This window comes from Apus apus, chromosome 22 (genome assembly GCF_020740795.1).
Source record: "Apus apus isolate bApuApu2 chromosome 22, bApuApu2.pri.cur, whole genome shotgun sequence".
NCBI lineage: Eukaryota > Metazoa > Chordata > Aves > Apodiformes > Apodidae > Apus > Apus apus.
This window is the reverse complement of record NC_067303.1, coordinates 3,899,113-3,922,243: the sequence shown is the minus strand read 5'-3', so window position 1 is coordinate 3,922,243 and position 23,131 is coordinate 3,899,113. Positions and strand designations below refer to the sequence as shown.

General features: G+C 47.8%; 1 protein-coding gene across 1 annotated transcript in view; it reads left to right on the top strand.

The window, feature by feature from the left end:
- The window catches only part of UBASH3B (ubiquitin associated and SH3 domain containing B), a 72,506-nt gene that overhangs the window by 36,603 nt on the left and 12,772 nt on the right, over window positions 1-23,131 (top strand). The window contains exons 2-6 of the mRNA XM_051638654.1: window positions 11,724-11,777; window positions 12,277-12,463; window positions 13,046-13,244; window positions 15,369-15,538; window positions 18,022-18,230. Coding sequence (XP_051494614.1) covers window positions 11,724-11,777; window positions 12,277-12,463; window positions 13,046-13,244; window positions 15,369-15,538; window positions 18,022-18,230 — 819 coding nt within the window. The remainder of the gene's footprint in view (window positions 1-11,723; window positions 11,778-12,276; window positions 12,464-13,045; window positions 13,245-15,368; window positions 15,539-18,021; window positions 18,231-23,131) is intronic.

Genomic DNA, 23,131 nt, shown 5'->3' with positions numbered 1-23,131 from the left:
CCTTATTTCCCCCCCACCCCCCAATGGAAACTTTGACATTAGCTTTAGCTTACTGGTTTAACCACACACTTCACAATTTCTGAGGCAGGAGGCTGAGACATGTACAGCTTCTCACCCCAAGAAAGAGCTTCTAGCACACCATGGCACCCCCAAGCCCTGCACTGCTCAGGGGGTGTTTTAGCCTTGAGTCACTGGTAAATGTGCCTCATCAGCTGCTGCCTTAACCCTCCTTGCCCCCATTTCCTACAGTAGTTGGGGGTTCTTGCCCAGGTCTCCCATATGAATATCGACCTAGATGGCAAGAAAGAGTAAGGAAGGAGTATTTCTTTCAAGTGTTTGGAAATAGTTGTATTGTTGAAAACAGCAAGGCTTTACAATTTCCTGAACAGAGCTGTCTAGAGCAGGAGGCTATTTTGAGTATCTCTTTTTGCCTTTAACCCAACTACCTCAGCACCCCACCCTTCTTCCTTCCACCTTCCTTAATTTCTTAGACTTCCTTCTTGGTGCTTTGCGTGAGTCTATTTTAGGGCTGAGATCATGGTTAGCTTCTCACTAGGCATCTACTTCCCATTTTCTGTGTCTGGGCTTTGCCTTTTCAGCAAAGTTGTGAGCCCATGAGTACATATAACATGTAAGATCCCTCATGATTAACTGCTTGAAAGAGTCCAGGGCAGAGCCACAGAGATGATGGAGGGAGTGGAACATCTCCCTGATGAGGAAAGGCTGAGGGAGCTGGGTCTCTTGAGCTTGGAGAAGAGGTGACTGAGGGGCCACCTCATCCATGTTCACAAACACGTTCAGGGCAGTGTCAGGAGGACAGAGCCAGGCTTTGTTCAGTGATGTCCAGTGACAGGACAAGGGGCAATGGGTGCAAACTGGAGCATGGGAGGTTCCATGTGAATATCAGGAAGAACTTCTTTGCTGTGAGAGTGACAGAGCCCTGGGACAGGCTGCCCAGAGAGGCTGTAGAGCCTCCTTCTCTGGAGACATTCAAACCTGCCTGGATGTGTTCCTGTGTGACCTACTCTAGGGGATCCTGTTTGGACTGGATGATCTTTCCAGGTCCCTTCCAACCCCCACCACTCTGTGATTCTGTGTGATATTGCCCATAAAGATGAGAAAATAACTATTTAAGAAAATAAGGTGCCAAATGAACACAGCTTGGCTCTTCCAAATGCAGGAAATAATGCAAAACCCAACTAGTGTTGAGAATACCAAATCAAGCTTGCCAAGTCCAGCTGTCAGGATGTAGGTGTCTTAACTCTTTCATTTCTGGCAAACAGATACTCAGACTAACCACAAAATATCATGGCTTTGATAGTAACCATCTCCTTTCCTCTTGGGAGAAAGTTATTCCATCTCATGCACTGACCAGTGTTAGTATTAAATTCCAGGTAGGCTCATGGATTTTACTGCAGAGCCCTCGGCAGGATTTAGTTGTGATGGATTCCTTTCCCTCTTCTAGATGGAAAGAGATTGAAACAGTGAAGGGATTTGGCTATGCAGGCCCAAAACACCTTTGACCACCCCTTTGGGGGTGTTTCTTGTTTGCACCTAAGTGGTTGTCATGGCTGTCAAGTCAGAGCAAGTTCAGACCAACATTCAAACTCTCCCTCTGAGGATGTCCATGATACGAAGACCTGGACTTTAACCTAGAAGGAAGTTTCTATCACAAGTTTCATCACAAGATCCAAGCTGAGCAGCTCAATGCTTGGTTTTCAGCCTTCAGCTACACGATGGTGACGTTGGGCCATGTTATCTCCACCCGCTTCCTCTCTGTCAGGCTAGGAAAACTTCTCCTTGGCTCTGGGGTTTACTCTGTCCCGGGAGGACAAGCCAACTCTCCACTGGCCATCAAGAGGAGCTAAAACCCACAAGGTTCCAACTAACAGGAGCAGCAGATCCAGACCTCCTTGAATCAGACAATTTGTCCCAGAAGATGAAGGCCTGGGTGGCTCGCAGGGCTGAAGTTCCTGGTAGAGCCCAGTGTCACTGCCTTCACAGAACAGCAGCTCTCTGGCAAATTGTGCAACTGCACCGCCCCCAAACTTCCTGTTTTGAAACCCCAAGGAGCTGGAAAATGTTAACACTGGCACTTTATAGTGCTAGTTGTGGCTTTTTTATTTTTTTCCTTTTTCCTAAAGATCAACGTGATACTAAAAAACTCTCCATCCAAAGGAGTAAAGCGGGGCTGCCTTAAGAAACCAGGGGCAGAGAAGCAAGAACACGGCTCCCCGGGAAGCCTGGAGCCAGGCAGAGCCTGGCGTGGCACAGCATCCCTAGCAAACCCAGCCCCCTCTTCCATGACCTTGGAAGAAACGTGGCCAGCAGGTCAAGGGAGGTGATTCTCCCCTTTTACTCTGCTATTGTGAGACCCCACCTGGAGCACTGTGTCCAGGTCTGGAGCCCCCAAAGCATGAAGGAGATAGAGCTCCTAGAGTGAGTCCAGAGGAGGCCACAGAGGTGATTGGAGGCTGGAGCAGCTCTGCTCTGGAGACAGGCTGGGAGAGTTGGGGTGTTCAGCCTGGAGAAGAGAAGGCTCCAGGGAGACCTTAGAGCACCTTCCAGTGCCTGAAGGGGCTCCAGGAAAGCTGGGGAGGGACTTGGGACAAGGGCAGGGAGGGAGAGGACAAAGGGGGATGGATTGAAACTGGAAGAGGGAGATTGAGGTGAGACATGAGGAGGGAATTCTGGAGTGTGAGGGTGGTGAGACCCTGGCCCAGGTTGCCCAGGGAAGCTGTGGCTGCCCCATCCCTGGCAGTGTTGAAGGGCAGGTTGGATGGGGCTTGGAGCAACCTGGGCTGGTGGGAGGTGTCCCTGCCCATGCAGGGGGGTGGATCTGGGTGATCTTCAATGTCCTTTCCAACGTAAACTGTTCCCTAGTTCTATGAAAGGTGAGCTGTGCCATCAGAGCAAGAGCTGAGGTGACAGATGGGAGGTAGGTGCTCATGAAATGGCTGCCAGACAATTGCCATTCACGTGTGAGCAGAGCTCACTGGCCACCACCTGCCATGTGCAGCCACCTGGCCCAGCTCCCTGCTCCAGCCAAGCCACGCGGCAGATCCACGCTCTGCCTAAAACCCACCAGTGATGGCAGAAAGAGGCTCCAGCCAAAAAAAAAAAAGAGGACCTTGCTCCAGAAAACCAAGCTATGACAAATCCCCTTCCAGCCCAGCTTATTCCTGCATAGGAAGAAGAGCAGTTATAAAGCAGAAAGCACCATCTTTGTCATGAACGCTGCGAGGGAACTTACTTCTTTCCAATCAGCATGACAACTGCTTCCTTTGCTGGCTATCACTGAAACTCCAGATGGTTCATTTGAACAGACTTAAACCTCTAACTTGGCTGCTTGCAGAGACACAGCCTTCCTGGTCAGCTAAAAATGTATTAAGAGTGTTGGGATGAAAGCTCCTGCCCTCCTGCACTGTGCTGTGTGCGTGGTGAAATCTTGGTCATTTTGCAGCGTTCTGACTCGTATCAGAACCAGGTGTTTAAAGGGGGTGCAGCTCTGCTGAACGTGCTCCAGTTAAAACCACCTTCTATTTGAATTTATTTTTATGATCTATATTTGACTATGTTGCTAATATTCAGAGTTTGGCAAACCCTTTACCAGCAGGGGTTCTTACCTGTCTTGCTTAACTCAGTCACCCTCTTGCAGTGATTGCTCTGCATCAGGATTTTAAACCTTTCTCAAGCAGCCAGCTGAGGTGCTGGCAGACCTTACAGTTCTATCAGGGAATTGTGAGACATTGTTTTCCTAAATCTCCAGCTTCAGTACTCCTGTTATTTCTAGATTTGTACATCAGGAGAAAAGCTTAAGGAAGTGTTGAAAGGCAGGTTGGATGGGGCTTGGAGCAACCTGGGCTGGTGGGAGGTGTCCCTGCCCATGCAGGGGGGTTGGATCTAGGTGATCTTGAAGGTCCCTTCCAACCCAAACCAGTCTGTGATTCTATGAAGTGAACTAAGAAGCCAGACAACAAATGTAATTCAAAGCAAAAACTAAAAAGAAAAGCAATATCATGATTGTAAGCAAAACTAATGACAAGTTTTTCCACCTGAAGGTGGAGGGGAGAATAACAAGGACAGAGGAAATTTGATGGTGTGTGACCAATTAAAAGCAGCCAAAATACCTGTGTCTCATTCCTCCTGTCACCCAGGGACCTGGTGGAGTGGCTCAGGACTTTTGACATCCAAGCCCCTGCCTCATAAAAAGCTGTACTGTTATTGTTCTAAAAAAAAAAACCCAACAATATCCTGTTTCCTTTTTAAACTGTGTATCTCTTTAAAAATGTTAAATGGCTGCTACATTCCTGCCTTTATCCCCAGCACTTTTTATGAGTCTGTATTTCCCTCTTTTTTGGCTTTAACAAGCCAGCTAAGCAGAGGATTTGGGGAATGACTTAGTGCACACGTCCTGAAGAAGAGGGGGAAAAAATAAATTTGCCTTCAAAAGCTTACATAACTTCAAAAAGTAACCATGTAAAACAGAAGAGACACACACCCAGGCCCTCACTCTTTGCACTTAAAAATCATCCTCCTGTGGCCAGACTGCAATTTTGCCAGCTGGCCTGTCCCCTGACCAAAAAAAAATGAGCTTTTTTAATCATGGAAACTAGAAATACATAGCAGTGTGTTTCCCAAACTTATTTCTGATGGTGTTTCCCATTTCTCCCTCTTTCCTATTATTACCAAAGGTTGGTATTCCATGGCTGGGAGTGAGCAGCCACCCCTGGGGAAAGAGGAAAAGACCTACTGAGCCCTGTCATGCTGTCAGGCACCTTCTATAAATATTTATGTGACCTGCAGGATGTAGCACAGCTTGAAATCTTGCAGCCTCTGTAGCCACTGTGCAGTCAGGCAGTTCCCTGTGCTCCTCTGAAGGTTCCTGTATGCCTGGGGTCTTTCCATGGTTGTCATCATGGTAGCATTGGCTGCCCTGACGTGGGGACGTGGCACGGAACGGCGTGTTCCTGAGGGGATCTCAGCCTGTAGCAACCAGGTGGTGTTTTGGGGAGGGTGTGGCTGCAATTAGAGTCACCCAGTACATGTGAAGGGGACTTGGTGTCCCCCATCACGTGTGGGAAGCAAGGGAAGAATAAGTTAAGGTAGTGCTGGAAGGACTGAGCCAAAGCTCAGTGAAGAACATAATTCTTCTGCCCTACGCTTATGTTAGAGTCATTATTGCCTTGCAAAAAAAAAAACCCAAGTTTGTTGGGTTTTTCCTTAAACTACAGAAGAGGAACCTTCCCAGCCCCCTACCCTAAACAGGAACTTGATCCCTAGTGATACCTTCCTGCCCTGTTCCTATTTATAGAAGGAAGGTCACCCAAATAAGAACAGAAACAGTATCATGTGATTTTTGGTGACCACCTGAATTCTGCAGATTGAGAATTCAGAGGAACACATTTGAATAACCCACGTTGCAAGCCTTTTGGAAAGAACACCTCACTGTGGCCATTTTTGTGTGTAAGAACAACTGAGCAATTCATGAAACAGGTGGTCATTGGGGGGGGGTATCTTTCCCTACATCAAATAAGTCATTAGACTGACAGAAATTTTGCTTGCAAAACTGTTCTTCCATGTGCAGTTGTTTAGTGAAAGCCTAAAATAGACACGTTTCCACTAGAGGACTGTTCATGGTATAAACAATGGAGGAAAAGTGCAAAAATTAAGGAATCTGCAAAAGTGACTCGATGGGGCAGTTGGGAAACAAAGACATAGCAAAAAGCTGGGGATTCTACTCTTTGCACTGATTTTATAAGGTGTTCCCTATCCATATTGCTACACAGCAGGGTTTGATTTCACAACCTCCTGCACCATGACATGGGAGCTAAGGAGGCAGTTAACCTGACCTTGGACCTGGACTGACAGGAATGTTCCCAACAGCAACTCCATCCACATCTAGAAAAGGCCTCATTTTTGTCATTCCCTGGAGCCAGCCAGCATTTTCTTTTCCATTCTTTCGCCATAAACCAACAGACTGAAAAGAATCAAGCTTTAAATAAGCCCACATACCTATTTGAATGTGTGTTCACCTGAAGGTATGTTTATACAAACAAAAGCAAAAGGTGTCTATTTGATAGTCCTAACAGAAATGTTCTATTTGACAGCATTCTTCTTTCCAACTCATTTGGCATAAATGATGATCCATAATCCTTATCTTATCAAGCCAGGCAGTCCTGCAAACTGAACCTAATGATGAGAGCCAAGTGCTTCTATCATGTTTAATGCAGTTTCCAAAAAAAAAATAAAAAATATATATATAACTTTATTTACCCATCTAAATATTTTAAGGGCCAAAGATCCAGGGCTACTCGAAATGATTAATTCATCCCTCCAAGGGGTTTTGTTTGTGGATAAGGAGTTTGTCTAGGCTTGAAGCACAGAATGGAAGGGAAGATTTAGTCATTCCCTTTCTTTTACTGCCTCCATCCTTCCGTTGCTCATTCACAAATCCCTGGGTGCCTCTGTAGGCAGACAGCTCGTGGGTGGATCTGAGGTAGAGGTTGCTGCTAGATTCTCAACAGCCTCTGTGAGCACAGAAAGAGGCCAGCTGTGCCAACAGCAGGGTTGGGACCTCTGCTTAGATTCAGGCTGCCTCTTCTTCCTGTCCAGCAGTCCCTAAACCCTCCAACAAAGCGAAGGGGGAACCAATGGAAATGGGGAAATTCAGCCCTAAGCTGCAGCCAGAAGGGCCAACTTCCTATAAATGAGAGATTGCTTCTGGAGAACAAGCAGGCTGCTCGGACACGGGGGTTCCAACCAGCAGCGTGACTCAGCCCTGGTGTGTTTGGAGGTGTGAGGAGGAGAGGAGGCTGCCTGCAGCACTCCCTGCCCTGCTCAGTGGGTGCCTGAAGGGCCAGCACCAAGGCCTTGGGTGGCTCAGGCCCTGCAGCCCACCCTGGTGGCCCTGGAGACCCTTCCCAGCCACGGTGCACAAACACATTCACCCTCCCTGCCCCAGCACAGCAGCCTGCACATCAGCATCAACACCCCAACCTTTGCATGTTTTTGTAGTGCTGAAGCACAATGCAGGTGCAGATAAACAACTAGCTCAAAATAGTTCACCCCCATCCCTTTGCTCTTCTGCTGTCTGCACTAACCTTCCTGCGTGGCAGGTCATCCCTCTGTGCACCACAGCTCCACTGGCAGCCCTACACACCCTCCTTCCTCCAACTGGGCACTGCTGGGCACTTCCAGAGGAAGGGTTTCTGTGTGGTACTTCTGAGACTGAAGGTTCTCTTGATGGTTAATGCATCACTCCCCATTACAGTCATTTCCTCTGAAGCAAATGGGATTTTGCCATTATCCTTGATGTTTATGGATGCATATTTCCTACCTGAATTGATATTCCCCTGCTGCCTTTTTTTTTCTACCCCAAAATTTCAGGAAGCAAAAAAATCCTTCAACGATAATGAGTTCAGTTCTGTAGCATGCAGAGCTGTGTGCTGTCCTGCTAAGTGGGCTGGGGTTAAAATGGGCACCATTTACACATTAATATATATATTCCAGGGCAGCAAGACTGGTTCTGCTGCAACATTTCAGGCTAAGGGGTCAACTCCTGAGCTGGGATGCTTCCTAGCAGTAGTTTGGTTCTGTTTAACCAGTAGTTGAGTGGAGGAAGACTTGCCTTGTGACTGGACATTGAAGAGTGTCACAGGGAGGCTTTTGATGTTCAGGAACAAACAAACAAACAAATCATATATTAATGGAAAAACAGAATGGTTTGGGTTGGAAGGGACCTTCAAAATCATCCCCTGCATGGGCAGGGACACCTCCCACCAGCCCAGGCTGCTCCAAGCCCCATCCAACCTGCCCTTCAACACTGCCAGGGATGGGGCAGCCACAGCTTCCCTGGGCAACCTGGGCCAGGCTCTCACCACCCTCACACTCCAGAATTCCCTCCTCATGTCTCACCTCAATCTCCCTCTCCCAGTTTTCATCCATTCCCCCTTGTCCCTGCCTTTGTCCCAAGCCCCTCCCCAGCTTTCCTGGAGCCCCTTCAGGCACTGGAAGGTGCTCTAAGGTCTCCCTGAAATGGTTTGGGTTGGAAGGGAACTGAAAAATCATCCAGATCCAACCCCCTGCACAGGCAGGGACACCTCCCACCAGCCCAGGCTGCTCCAAGCCCCATCCAACCTGCCCTTCAACACTGCCAGGGATGGGGCCATGTTGGCTTAACATACCTGCAGTGCTTTTGGAAGACACTGCTATTAGGATCATCTGTCCCCTTCCCTAAATCCTCCCTCTCCAGACCTGCAGTGGGATGTAGGATCTCCCTTGCTCTCTGTTCAAAACTGCTGGTACGTGTTGCTGTGCATTGTCAAATCAATTCCCTGTGCTTCATCTCAGAGGTTGCAGAAGTTAAGAGATGGAGGAATTGGGTGGCTCAAGGGACTAGTAATGCTGCTCAAAGCTTTCCACCTCCTAGCTGCATCCAGCTGCCATTTTTTCATGACCAGAAATGGTCACTGTGCAATGCTAATTTGGTAGATCCTGAAAAATAAGTTCTTTTCTGGCTTTTTTTTCTTTTCTGGTGCATCTGCATCACAAAAGCACTTCTTAGCACTAGCTGCAATACTGCAGCCAACACTTGCTGCCCAGCATGAGTTAATCCAAGCACCTAAGCCATAGCTACTCACCTAATTAAGTGACCTCATTTTCTTAGGAGCAGAATACATCAACTAGCTCCCACTGCACTCAGCAGTTGTGAAAATCAGGCCATTTTTGTAGGTGGCCAGACACAGCTGTGAGTAGTTTGGAGTACTCAGCTTTTAAAAACTTGATCTTGAGAAGGAGCTGGAGCACCCAGAGGACGAGTCCTCTCCAGGTCCTGGCTGGTGGCTACAGAGAAGGGTATTTGGAAGGGATGCATCATCACCATTCCCAGCATTACATTTTAAAAAAAGAAAAGTCTCAGCTTCAGGTCCTGTGATAAAAATATACCTTGGCTTTTGTTTGGTTCATGCAGTACTTCCTCCTTGCACTGCAAGTTAAATTGAAAAGGGAGTTTATTGTCCCTATGGAAGAGAAACCTTTTGAAATCACTGGTGAACAAAAGTCCTGGGGCCCAGCCTCATGTTTTCTAATGCCCTTTGGGGTCCTGGGAGCACAAAGGCAGGGGAGAAGGAGCTGCAGTCATTCCAGCACAGCTCTGTTGTGCCATTTGTTGCAAGAAAACGTCAGTTCATTAAGAGAACAAGTCAACAAGGGTGGGTGGCAGGACCGTCTGTCCTGCTAGATGGTGCATGACTCCTTCAGAGATCTGCTCTGAGGTCTGGAGAAAGTCAATCAGGAGTGAGAGGCAGCTTGTCTGCAACAGGAGTAACTGCTCATTTCCAAGCCAGAGCTTTACAGGGAGATTTTCAGTCACTGACTTAGCACAGACAGACACACTTCAGTGGCAAGATGTATGGTGAGGAGAGCCACGTTTTACTCATCATTTTAAAGAGCATAAACAACCCAGGCAAGAGGGGAGCTGAACTGAGCAAACACAACAGAAACGGACAAAGAAGCAGGGAAGATCCACAGGCAACCATTGCTCTGCTTGAGGAGCAGCCTCCCTGGAAGGTTCCCAGCCTGGCCAAGTGAAGAGGTGTTTGCTCTTGTCTGAACTGCTTTTCAAAGCAAAGCAGGGGCTGTTTTGCATAGTGCATCTGAACCAGACCAGGGAAAGGTCAGCAAGATAGAACAGACCAAACTACAATACTGACTGCACAAGATACATCCTTCCAGAGAGCAGGTGCTTGGAGCAGCACTCTGCTGATCTCAAATGAATGCTGGCAGATAAGGGCAGCAAAATGCTTCAGGAGGAAGTATTTTCATAATCACACATTTGCAACACAGCCCTTTTTGCAGCATTCTCTTTCTGCCTTCCTCTTACTCTCAAAATGAACAAAAAAATATGTATATTCAAGGGGTGGGGAAGCCAAGGGCAGAGCTGAAACTCAGCTGAGTCAACAACACGTGTACAAGTCGGGGGGTAATGTTGCCCATTCCCCCATGGTTATCAGAGTGTTTTCAAAAGTCATCACTGCAGGCAGAAAGGGCAGCAAACATCCTACACAGCACCATGGGCAGAAACAAGAAATGCTGCATGGACCCAGCTGTAGCTACAGCCACGGGTCAGACCCTGGAGTCATGACCCTTTTCCCTCACTTGAATCCACTTCCTAGAACCAGCCAACAGCATCTTCTCACATCTTCAGCAGATAACACAGGGTGGTAAATTGGTCTTGTGCTTTTGGTCATACACATTCTGTCGAGCTTGAAGATGTCAGGAAGGCTTTTGCACTATTATCAAGGTGCATCATACCATATTTAGTAAGATTAGGCTAAGGTTTGAGGCTGGCCAGTGTAAGCTAGATCTTCTGCTCTCCCCAGTCACACTTTCTGTTGCTACGAGCGAGCAGCTGAGTCAGTGTGTAACCTACAGAGCAAAAGGGAGGCAGCTGCTCCAGGCAAATTAGCAACAGGAGAATGCCACTATCACCTTTGTCAGTCCCCAGGCTGTTCCCACACCTCATGGCAGCCACTGGCTTTACCTTCAGCAGGAGCTGGTTAGGTGCTGGAATGCATTCCCTGTGTTCTACCACTGGGAAAGACACCTCTCTCGACCAGTGCAGCGTGGTGGGTCTGTAGGGTGTGAATCCTTTTCTGGCACTGCCCAGCTGCAGGATCCCTTCCCTGGCTTCTGAAGACAGCTGCCTTCTGCAAAGGCTTTTTGCTTTTCAGACCTTCCTCCACCCACACCATTTTTGCACGATTGTGTGCTGGTTAATGAGATCAAACCAGCAACCCCTTCCATTTTGGCCTCCTTCCTACCACACCTGTAGCACTTGTTTGAGAGCAATCCTGCCCTTCTTATGTAGGAAGCTCTGAAATCACCTATTGCCTCCTGACACCCAACCCAGGCCCTGACTTCTGCCCCAAATCCCTAATGTTTCTAACCTTTTCTGCCTCCTTCATTCATAATTTTTGCTAAATGTTTATGCCAGTTGGATTCTGGGTGAACTCCTCATTTTGGCAGTTTCTAGAGTTACAAAGCTGAGCTGATCCACAGCTGCATTTCAATGCTGACTGTTGAGAGCATTTGGAAAACACTTTTACATGTCTAAAATTTAAGCAACACTGTGCTGGTTTGTTCTGCAACTGGAAAACTTGATGAATGGAAGGCTTGGGCCTTCCTAGCTGGAGTGAAAAAGAATTTATAGGCATCTTGAAGGGAAATAAGCAAAAGAACACTTTTCAGTGTAGCAAGGACTGGAGGGAGCTAGCAAATTTTGACAGATGATTGTAACCTGAGCAATCTCTGGTTTGTGCCCTCTGGTGGCAGTTGAACTGGTCATTTCCTCAGTGCTATTGCAGTGTCTGCACTTCAAGACCCAAACCTTTTGATTTTCATGCTGAGCAAATGCCCAAAGAGGCCATTAAATGCCCACAGCCAGTGCTTCACTATCCAGAAAAGCCCCAAGCCAAGCAGGGAAACCCCAAAGGTCTCTTGAACAGCCTGCATGACTTTGCCCCTCAAACTGTGTACAGGAGATTTACCATCTGAGAACAAGCCCCAGGGCTGGGACCGTCAGGTTGGAAAACTTCTCCTGCAGGTTCCTAAACATCATCACAGCCCTCTCCCACCAGGGACCCAGGTTCAAGCACTACCTGTGACTGCAGCCATATAACCCAGCACCACTGAAATGCTCTTTTCTTTTGCTCTCTCTTCAGACAAAAAGCCCTGGCATCAACAGGTGGAAGAAGTGTCCAAGCAGCATGCGACTGGTTGGTATGAAGTAATAAATGTTCAACAGAGTAAAAGAAATTAGCTAATTTCATAATTTTTTTGGTAACCATTAGAATATATGGTAGCCTTGTCTGAGAGAGCTTGTGATCTTGAGCAACAGCAAAACAAGGTGAGAGAAAGGAACCACTATTCTCTCCACCCCAGCATCTAAACGGGAAACTGAGAGCTGCCTTTTCAGAGCTGTTGAGCAATTTCGAGTTCTCTCCTCCCTGGGTTTTGTATACCAACAGTCAGAAAGGCAGAAGGAGTGACCCAAGTTAGAACTTCAGAGCCTCTGCCTGAAAGTAAACCTCAATTTTCTGTATTACTGAGTAGTGGTAATGGGCTGCAAGTGAGCCAGTGCGCCTCTCTGCCTGACCTGCCAGCTGATTTTTTCCATAAAGGGAGAACAAAAGGGAGTGAGGGCAGGGGAAGCTAATGCTGCTAAAAGAATAGATGCCTTTTTCTGTCGAGCTAACGTTTCTTCCTCCCTCTCAGGCTGTTCTCCCACGTGGGTGACCCATTCCTGGATGACACCCTGCCCCGCGAGTACGTCCTCTACCTGCGCCCCACCGGCCCCCTGGCTCAGAAGCTGTCTGAGTTCTGGCAGCAGTCAAAGCAGATCTGTGGGAAGAACAAAGCTCACAACATTTTCCCACATATCACCCTCTGCCAGTTCTTTATGGTAAACCAGAGCTCCTCTTTCCCTTGCCTTGACGTGTGCGTTCATGGGCAGCCCCTGCCAGGCTCAGGCTGGAGTCATTACACGCTCCATCCAGGTGCTGCAGAAGGGGTTGTGCTCAGGGCTGGGGGTGTTGCCAGAGCTGCCTGATGCCCAGGCTTGCTCAGGAGGTAACTGGGTGCTCTACAGGTTGTTTCCAGGGAATAGCAGCAGCTGAAGACCAGGTTCTCATCATCTCAAGTCATCATTAACATGAGATTAGGTGGGGCTGGAGGGGTGAGGTTAGGAAGGTGACTGGGCTATAGCTCATCCTGCCTTGAGGACAAGGGAGGGGCAGATGATTTCTAAACATACTAAAACTTGGATGACCCTGTGCTTTTTCTCACAGCGTTGTGGCAAAGGTAGACCTTTCCACAGGGGCTGGAACCACCTGATCTTTAAGGTCCCTTCCAACCCAAGCCATTCTGTGGTTCACTCCCAACCACCCGCCACGTTTTTCTCTCTACCCAGGGTGTTAGAGAACTAAGCACAGGCAGAGGGAACAATTCTCCACCTGAGAAAAGCTTGTCCTGTTTCCTTTGGCAGTGTGAGGACAGCAAGGTCGATGCTCTCACTGAAGCTCTGCAGGCCACCGTGATGCGGTGGAAGTGCAAATTCCCTGCCCCTCTGCCTCTGGAGCTCTACACGTCCTCAAACTTCATTGGGCTCTTTGTCAAGGAAGAAAGTGCTGAGGTGCTCAAGAAGTTTGCTGCAGACTTCGCTGCAGAGGCTGCTTCTAAAGCAGGTGGGTGCCTGTGCTGGCAGTTGTGAAGGGCTCAGGGCTTGGCCAAGGCTTGGGCATTTTCAGAAACCAAAACTTTGATGGCCTGAAGGAAGGAAGCTCATTAAGCTCATACTTGATTTTTTTAAAAGTGGCCTTAAGTCTAAGAGCCTGAGAGGAACACCCCATTGGTTGCTTTGGGTTTCAGTGCTTTTTCAGTTGAAAGATCACACTTAGTCTCAAGTGTTATCTCCTGAAAGGGAAGTTGACATTTGGTGGTTCCTCAGCCTTTCAGATAGACGTTCTATCTACAAGGCTGAGCATTTCCTGCTCCACGCTCTACCTCAAGCTACTGCCACAAACCTTTCCTCAGCCATGTAAAAGCTGTGCTTATTTCTTTGCTGCACTTCTGAGAGTGCAAAGAGGACTTTTGAAAAGACCCCAGGTGCAACCTAGGGAAAAACTCTTCAAATCTCAGTACCAACGCACTGGTTCTGTTGCCGGGTCCTCTGCTGGTTCTGGAGGGAGGAGCTGGGAGAGGGTAAATAAGCAGAGCACCCGGTGCTCTGATGGTCTCCACTGTGTGTCTCCAAGTGTTCTTTGATTACCTCCAAACTTGGAAGTCAGAGCAGCAGCAGAGCACTCCAATAGCTCCCCAACTGATCCTCCCACCCTCCGTGGCTGTCACGCTCAGTCTGGACTAGTCACAACACCAATTGTCTAGTCCATCATTACCCCAGGCTTGTCCTGGAGTTGAAGTGCATCAAAAATGGCAAATTCTGAGTCCCTGGGGTGTTTCTCTGCCAGACTGGGACCCTCTAACACCATGCAGACCAGCCACAGGTCTCTGCCCCTGGTTCAAAGGAAGAGCTACAGAGGTGGCAGGTTCATTACACCTCTGAAACTCATTGCTTCCACCTGACAGTGACCTAGGACTTGTCATCCCTTTAGAAGAGGGAGGAAATGGTTGTTACTTTTACAAATGCACATTTTGGAAGGCAGCAACAAGACCAGAGACATTAAGTGCAGCCACTCCAGCGAAGCACAAGTGTTTCCCTGCACAGCATGGACCTACCCTCCAAGCACAGTCAGAAGGGGACAGTTCTTACCCCAAAAACACAGAAGAAGGAAGCATTAATAGCTTCCAGCAAGCTTCTGCCACTGCAACTGCTCCAATCCAGACCAAACTGGTTCTTGGGGAAAGCTAATTGCTGCATTGCAGCACACAGCTTGGTCAGGTTATCACATTCAACTCTCTGGGACTTTTTCAGAGACCCAGAACGTATTTTTTTCTTGCTGATCAAAAAGAAAAAAAAAGATGGATGAGCTTGCAAAGCTACCCCTGACTAGTGCTTGGAATCAAGCCTCTGAATAGCTGTAATTTTGACTGAACAATCAGTCAAATTTAATTGCACTTTCTCGTTGAATAAGCAAGAATTAATTACATGCAAACAACGCATCCTATGATTTGCACATCTACTGGAGGAGTCCAAATATTTCACTTACTTTCACCTTTCTGCTTCCTGGAATCTTTTCCTAATACAGGTTCTTTTTCTGCAGGATTATTTGGAATCATTATCATATCAATGTCTGTTTCTACAGTTGTGGAACACCTCACACCCCCACTGAGCAAACCAGTAATCCACCTAATGTCCAGGGAAAAGATTTAATCAACTTGCACCAACCTGTAAATTCCACAGATTTACAGCTGCTACTGTAGGAGAGAGAACAGAGGAGGGAAAGTAAAAAATAGGATTTTTAGAGCTAAAGATAAAAAGGCCACCCCTTTCCTTGAAAAGTGTCTTTTTGGCAGAAGACACCAAGTGGGTTCAAAATGGCAATAATTGTTATCGCAGCATCCCAGAACCCCGTTGATTTTCTTTGGCAAGGGCGCCTTGCCTGCCACCCTGGTGGGACTCAGGACTGAATCAGACCACAAATCTCTAGTAAGTAAGATCCAAGGTGCAACATACCCAGGGAACTCACGTATGACTTCCCCAAAGCCTGCTCAGAAGCTGCCCTACAGTTCCTCCAGCTCGAGCTATCTTGAACAGCCCAGCTCCTGTTCAGAGGCGATAGACGCTCGCGCGTCTTCAAAACGCTGCTCACCTCCACGGTCACTTGTTAACTGACATCTTCTCCTTGCAGATGTTCACGTGGAGCCCCACAAGAAGCAGCTCCACGTGACCCTGGCCTATCACTTCCAGACCAGCCACCTGCCCACGCTGGAGAAGTTAGCTCAGAACATCGATGTCAAGCTGGGCTGCGACTGGCTGGCCGCGATATTCTCTCGAGACATACGCTTCGTTAACCACGAGGTACATTTTTCTGAGCCTGTTGCAGGCCAAAAATTAAAAATAAAAGAGGACCTAGCAGAGACACGGGCTGGTTTAACTGCATCTGCAGCTCAAGAGTGCTCACAAGCTGTGAGCTGAAGGAGGACTTCCCGTGGGCCCTGCTGAGAGCTGTGCTGATACACAGATCAGACTAGACAAAGGAATTTGCCTCAGGTCCCACAAGGACACCCAGAACCCCCACATCCCACCAGTCAGCTTAACAAACATACCACCTTGCTTTTTGGGTTTTGCTTTCTACTCAATACTGTCTACACTTGCTAGGGAGGGACTTGAAACAAGGGCTTGTAGCAAGAAGACAAGGGGGAAGGGATGAAAACTGGAGGAGGGAGATTGAGGTGAGACATGAGGAGGGAATTCTGGAGTGTGAGGGTGGTGAGAGCCTGGCCCAGGTTGCCCAGGGAAGCTGTGGCTGCCCCATCCCTGGCAGTGTTGAAGGGCAGGTTGGATGGGGCTTGGAGCAGCCTGGGCTGGTGGGAGGTGTCCCTGCCCATGCAGGGGGGTTGGAACTGGATGATCTTTCAGGTCCCTTAAAGCAAATCCATTTTGTGATTCTATGATAATTCTCTGCTATTTCTTGTGGGAAGAATGTCCTGCTGGATTAATTAATTCTAACAATGACTCTCCTGTTAGCTCAACATAAGCTGGTCTGATCTGTCAAGAACCAGGCCAGTATATTAACCTGATCACTATCCACTTCTTCTGTACAGACTTGACATTATTATTAATCGCAGCATTTAGTTTCATCATGTTGAGACATTTACCCTCATGGCCTATATATGTCAATTACTCATATGGATTCTGTAACTGCAGTATCTAAGTGGCTTAAGATAGTTTTCTTAGTAATGTTGTTTTATAACTCAATATACAGAAAAAAAAAAATACAATATTTCCATTTTGTAGATTGAGAACTTGGGCACAGAGAAGGCACTCATGAGAGTCATCTCACCTCCCTGTAAATGTCTCCAGGTTAGACCACTAAAGCATGAGCCAGTCTGGGACTCCCTTTGCAGAGTCACCTCCACAGAGTGAGTCATCTGACCCATCCAACATGCCTGTCTCAGGAGATGAATCAACTTCTGGAGGAGGGAAGAACCTCCAGGAGGTGCCTGCTTAGGCACTTAACTAGACCCTTAGGGTTGGGCTGATTCATTCCACCAAAGTGCATCGTCCACAATCACACACAGCAAACCTGTGGTGGAGTGGGGAAAAGTGATTTTAGTCCAGCAGATGATACAGCACAGAGTAAACAGAAATAAAAGCTTCTGGAGAGCTGAAGTCTCTCATGCACGGTGCTGTGACCCAGCCCAGGCCATGCTCCCATGCCTGACAGCCTCCTGTCCTATCCAAAGAGCCATCTTGTCCTTTAGAAACATCAAGCAGTCGACACTGTCACTGCCTGCAAATGGGGCTGCTGCTGAAAACCAGCTCACATCTTTGCATATCTAACTCCAGGCAACCATGTGTGAAAGTTTTGGCCTTGGGGTATCAGGTGCCAGCGACTAGTTTCCATCTTCCTTTGAAGACACCACAAATAGTTTAGGAGGATTAGTGAGCAAGTGGGCTGATACCACTAAGGAGATCAGAGCTGCTCAGCAGATTATGGTTTTTCTTTGCCTGATGCCACTGCAGAAGTTAGGCTTGGCCAGGGACAATAACATCTTTGTTCTCCTTTGAAATGGAGGATTGGGGCAGCCACGTCCGAGGAAAGTTACTGAGAGACATTTAATACGTGTGGATTCCTCATGCTCCAGTGAAGATTACACAGTTATACTCACTGATCTCTCCCTCCCCCTTTTAACTTAATCCTGCTCACGTTAGGAAATACAAAGAAAACCATGTGGCCACATCCCAGTATTTCTCACCACCTGCCTTTTTTTCCTGGGCATTCTCATGACCAGTTTGGAGAGCTTGGTGTCACAAATTCAACCCAGTGAGCTCCCTGACAGTCTCTCTGCCTGGTGTTGAAGAGCAATAGCAACAAGGAGAGTTGCTCTATTAGATCAAGCATGAGTAGGTAAACCAAAACTGGTTACTGGCCATCAGAGCTGTGTGAATTCCAGATGCTAATAAGACTTCAGTTCCATTTTTAACAGGACATTTAGATTTAAGCACAGTCATGGTTTTGTTTGCCCTAAAATATCATCTTCCCCTTTCCCCCTGGTTATCAAAGACACAACTAGAATAAAAGAGGGAAGAAGGAGCAATACCTTGAAAACTTGCTCACAGCCAAGAGTGGGAAGTGGCAGGATTTCCCTGAAGGTAAAGCTTTCCTGGATAAAGCACAAAGTGATGCATTACAAGGAGAGCTGTTCACACCCTGCTAAGGTTAAAGGAGCAGATGGGAGAGCTCCTGCCTGGCTCTGCTAAAGGTTCCCTCCCATTAACAATCCTTTCCCTCCCATTAACAATCCTTTCATTCATTTGTGCTTCTGTTTCTCCCCCAGACTCTGCAAGTGATCTATCCTTACACCCCCCAGAATGATGATGAACTGGAGCTGGTCCCAGGGGATTTTATTTTCATGTCCCCAGTGGAACAAACCAGTACAAGTGAGGGCTGGATTTATGGCATTTCCCTTGCAACTGGCTGTTCTGGGCTACTGCCTGAAAATTACATCACGAAGGCGGATGAATGTGGGACCTGGGTGTTTCATGGGTAGGTAAAGCTGCTCAGTCCAGTTTCCATCTCTGTAAAAAGGGGGCTCAGCAAGCCAGGATTTCACCTGAATAAGTGAAGAGTCTCCCAGGGCTGCTGAGAAGGTCACCTGGGGGAAATGTACTGGCACACAAAGTCCCATCTGATCAGCAAAGGAGGAGCAGATGCTGTCCCTGAGCACGGGATTAGAGGACAATGTGATTTATTTAGCTAAGATGTTACAGCAACTGTTACTCACAGGATCACTGCTGCTGGTTAAGGGAGCCTGAGCAGATGGCCACTGCAGAGCCACTGCTGTGTAGACACCTCTGTGGTGGGGAACAGAATCAGGAAGGTTGACATTTGAGCATTCATTCGGGAAGTGAGATCTTCTGTGTATAATCCCCTGGGGAAAGGGGACTTGGGATCAGCAATGTTTCTTAAGATAGCTAGCAAGCTTTTCAGAAGCAGTTGGTTGCCTGCCTGCCGTTGGCTCCAAGGAGAATGGAGACCTCACTTTTTGAATAAGGTTATGCATTATGCCTCTTGATTGTTATGAGAATTAAAGAGCAAGGAAAAGCAGCTCTTGAGGGGCAGGTCTGGGCACTCCCTGCATCTCTAAGCACCCAAGATTTGCACCTTTGGCAAATCTGGAGCACAGGGAGTAGTTTGTATGCAAGAGCACATGACAACAAGGAGAGGGGAGAGGCACGTTCCTGCCTGCTGCCCCTCTGCTGAGCCCTGTGCAGGTACAGAGGTTGGTTATGGTCACTCCAGCAAGCAGGGTGGTTACAAAGAGAAGGAATTAAGATACAGAACTAAGCACAGACAGTTCAAATTTCAGTGGACAAAAATGACCTGTGGAGAGTCTGAGCAGAAAGGGAAAGCATCTGGTAACCCACATCAGCACAGGACAGCCAGAGGAACTGACCTAACCCAGCACTTAAATAGAAGCTGATCCAACAACTCCTCAGATCAAGCAAAATGCAGGAAACAAAAGAGCAGAAAGGGCAAGAAATCTTTTACTTTGCCTGGGACTTTTCAGGTTTAACACATGCAACGTGGTGAATGACAGAGAGCAGGCCCAGGGCAATCACAGCTTGCAGGCTGGCTTCCAGATGTGACTGCCACCCACCACTGTCCTGTACACCAGTCCTCCCCAACCCAGGAGTCTGTCAGGCAGGGACAAGCCCAGCAGGAGATCACTCATTTACCCCTCATGTCACAACCATCTATTCTTTTCTTGCCTGCCCTCTGAGAAGTGCACACCACTGATAAAGGGCTTTCATCTCTGTGTTAGTCAAACAGAACAAACCTATACCCAAGCTGTCAGCATCAAACTCCATCAGACTTTCATTATGAGACCTTCAGTAACCAGGGCTTAAAGAAAAGCAAATCAGGACACAAGGGACAACTCAGTGGTTGTGCAAAGGCAGGACTTAATCCTCCCATCTGCAATCCAGCAAGACCACCCTTTCTGCCCCTAAAATTTGCCAGCAAAAATGGTCTCCACACACACTGCAACAGCTCTAGTGGATTCTGGGAGGGTTTTTTCCTGCAGTGCCTGGAAGAGTTTTAAGGCCTAGGGAGTAGCATGGGAAAGAATTACTATTGCAGCAGCATCTAAAGGGAAAGCCAAATGTTTTGTAACTCCAGCACCTCTGCCTCCAGACAAGCAAGAAAAGGAAATGCCCTGTCCCTGATTACAGCAAAAGACCATAAATCATGAATTGGAGTCTGCAGGATAGAGCATTTCTCAAAAACATTATTACATACCCAGAAGCTGTCTCATTTTACTTCCCACAGGGAATATGAGGTTACAGAATGCCATGTGGTCAAAACAATATAGGAGGCAAAGGACAGACACTGCTGTCTAGGCCATGTTATTGTCAGTAGGATCCTTGTAGTAAGAGAAGAACAGCCCACAGGTTATCTGTATTTTGTAGAATGGAAGTAAGCATGGCAGTACTCACCAGGAGTGCAGGAGATGGGACACAGCAGGAGAACTTTTATGGTGCAGGAGATGGGACTCAACCCAACTTGTGGTGTTGGACCAAAGCTGCTTTTGATGAGTGCTGCTGTGATCCCAGGGGCTGGCTTGTGCTGCCTCTGTGTACATAGACACGTCTTGTTTCATCCCTGGAGAGGATGAAAAAGAAAGAAATAACAGCCATGGAGCTTTCCTTCCCTCCTAGTCCCAAGAGACTGCATTCTTCAGGAGAAAATCATGCATTAGTGAGATCATCATGAAAATACAGCTCACCCTGGGCTGCAGCACCCTGGTCATACCATGCAAAGGATGCAACAGGCTGTTCTGGGCTATTTGATCAAATCTTTAATACAGCAAAATGAAACTGCTAGTTCCTGTACATTTCACCTGAAAAAGGTTTCCCTCTTGCACTGCCCGTGTGAGGCAGAAGCTGAACTGTGGCCTTGGCAGGACCTGGGGTTTATGGCTGATACCCCAACAGGGCCTCAGGAGCTGTGCTCAGCACCCTGACCCTCCTGCCTAGCACTGCACAAACATGAAGCAGAGATGCTCTGTACCCCAGCTGCACACCAACAGGCTCTGCCACACTGAGGACAAGCCTGATGATCTCTTTAATGGGGAAGAACAGGCTTTGCCTTCAGGGCAGAGTAACTGCCCATGAAACCAGGTTGTGTCTTGAGAGACTCCAGGTCTGAAGCCTTTTTCCCTGGCTACTAAAAATAGGAATGATATCTCTTCTGCAAACCCAAAGGATTTTCCTTACACCTAAGCTACATCTTCTTCCTGCTGTGGCACATCCTGGCACGATTTCTTCCCGTGCCAAGGACTGGACCTACTGGTGACAGGGAGGAGAAATATTTGATCTCTGATCAGTGCTATAGGTTGGAAACTAATTAAATTGCTTCAGCATCCCACACAACGTGACCCAGATCCTAAGTCTGTGTAACCCATTCTTGCCATCCCCTCAGTAAGGGAAAAAAATCACCTTTCTGAAGCAAGCACTGAACTCTCCTTAGAGGGAACTGGTTGTGTTTGTATCAGGGTCAGGAGACCTGTTCTGACTGAGCCTAGGAGAGGACCTGGCCATAGGTGTGATGAGAATAAAACACTTTCCCCCCTGTATGTTACCAAGGGGGGAATCCTCTCCTGGTAGCAGCAGAAGCTACTAGTGAGCCAAAAATATTTACAATTAATCCAAACTACAGATCCCATATTAAAGAGACTCCTGTGGATGTCAACCTTAAAAGCTCCCCAGGAAACTGCTTGCAGGGTGTTTGCTAAGTTGCCTTTCGTGCCTGGAAATTAGTGGGCTACAAAGTCAAAAGAAGAAACACTCTCTCTCAGCACACGGAGCCCGGAGGATGTGGGAAGCCCAGCGAAGGTACAAGAATTTACTTGCCCCACAGAAACCACAAAAACCAAGTGTTCAAGACCATGGGTCTCTCCACATCTGCATATAAAGGCATGTGGCAGAAGTAAGTGTGCTATCTGTGTATCTGGGGACCAGCACCACCCAAAACCTACAGCTTGTGATGGTTCCCTGCACTGCTTTTCCATCACCAGCAAAGCCAGAAACAGTCACCTCCTCTGCCCCAGAATGGATGCAGATAATACACAGCAGCCTGTTTCAGCTCCTCAGAGGATGCCAAAGCTATTGCTTGCCCCTTTAATAAGCCTGAGAAATCAGACTTGGAGCAAGTACCAGGGGAAGGAAAACCAGCCCTAGTTTTCCAAGCTACATTTGGGGCTCGGTGGGTTTTTCCCCCCCACTCTGTCTTCCTCCTGTCCTGCAACAATGGCTGGTTCCTTTTCCCCAGGGATCCCTCCCCTCCAGATAATGAAGAGTGATGTGGCAGAAAAGTCTTTCCCTACACAGGGCTAGGGACCAACACATTTCCATTCTTCAAGGGGCCTTTCCTGCCTGGGAGGACATTGCCTGCAGGGCCACAGCAGTGTCACTGACAGCAGTGGAGGCAGCAGCCAGAAGACAGTAGATGTTGTTGTCTGCCTTCAGTCTTTGTTTGCCAAGCAGAGAGGAACCACAAGCCTTTGGGAAAAGCTTCCAAACAATGACCTATGCTTAGAAGATGACTCAGCTGAAATAGCTTCAGTGGTTTCTGTTTTCCAGCAACATCAAGGAGATACCACTGAAGTCAGAATGGTGGCTCTCCTCCAGACACAGCAAGATAGTAGGTCTTTGCCTCATCATCACTCACAGCAAATCCTACCATCTATAAATAGATAGTGCAGCATTCGTGGCCTTTCAATAAGGCCTTAGAGAGAAAGAAGGTCTCAGAAATTGTGCAGCAGTTCCTGGGGGTAAAGGCAAGAGAGGTGACCAAACAAATCCTTAGTATTCTCCAGACCAGTGTCCTTAAAAGGCTGTCATTGGGGCAAAGCAAGAAAGGGCTGAGACAGTATGAGGGGCTGGAAGCTGTGACACAGAAGTAAAGACACAGGGCTCAGGCTTGAGATCCTCTTTGCACAGCAATAGAGATGGGGCCTAGCTAAGAAATTCAGATGCTTCTCATCCTGGGATATTCAAGTTCTCGGGTCAGCAAGGCTGTGTGTGTGCTGGCTGCACCTGCACTCCAAGCTGACCAGTTCATACAGAGCTGAATGTCTGCTGGTGCTCCCTGCTGAGGGCTTAGCTGCCCTGGGCTTGGCACACACTAGTGCAATCAGGCAGCTTTTGGATCAGCATTGACCTTGTGCTGCCAGCTGGAAGCACTGCCTGCCTGCACTTCTGCCTGCAATATATCACACGTGTATACTCTGAGGAGGAGGGTTAGACAGCATTTCTCACAGCAGCACCAAGTAATATTTCCCTCACCTTATCCACAAAGCTGTCCTGCCTTCATTTAACTGCTCTTCAAGATCCACCACCCCTGTTGAACCTCAGAGTTGCACCATGCCCAACTCAGAGGCATTT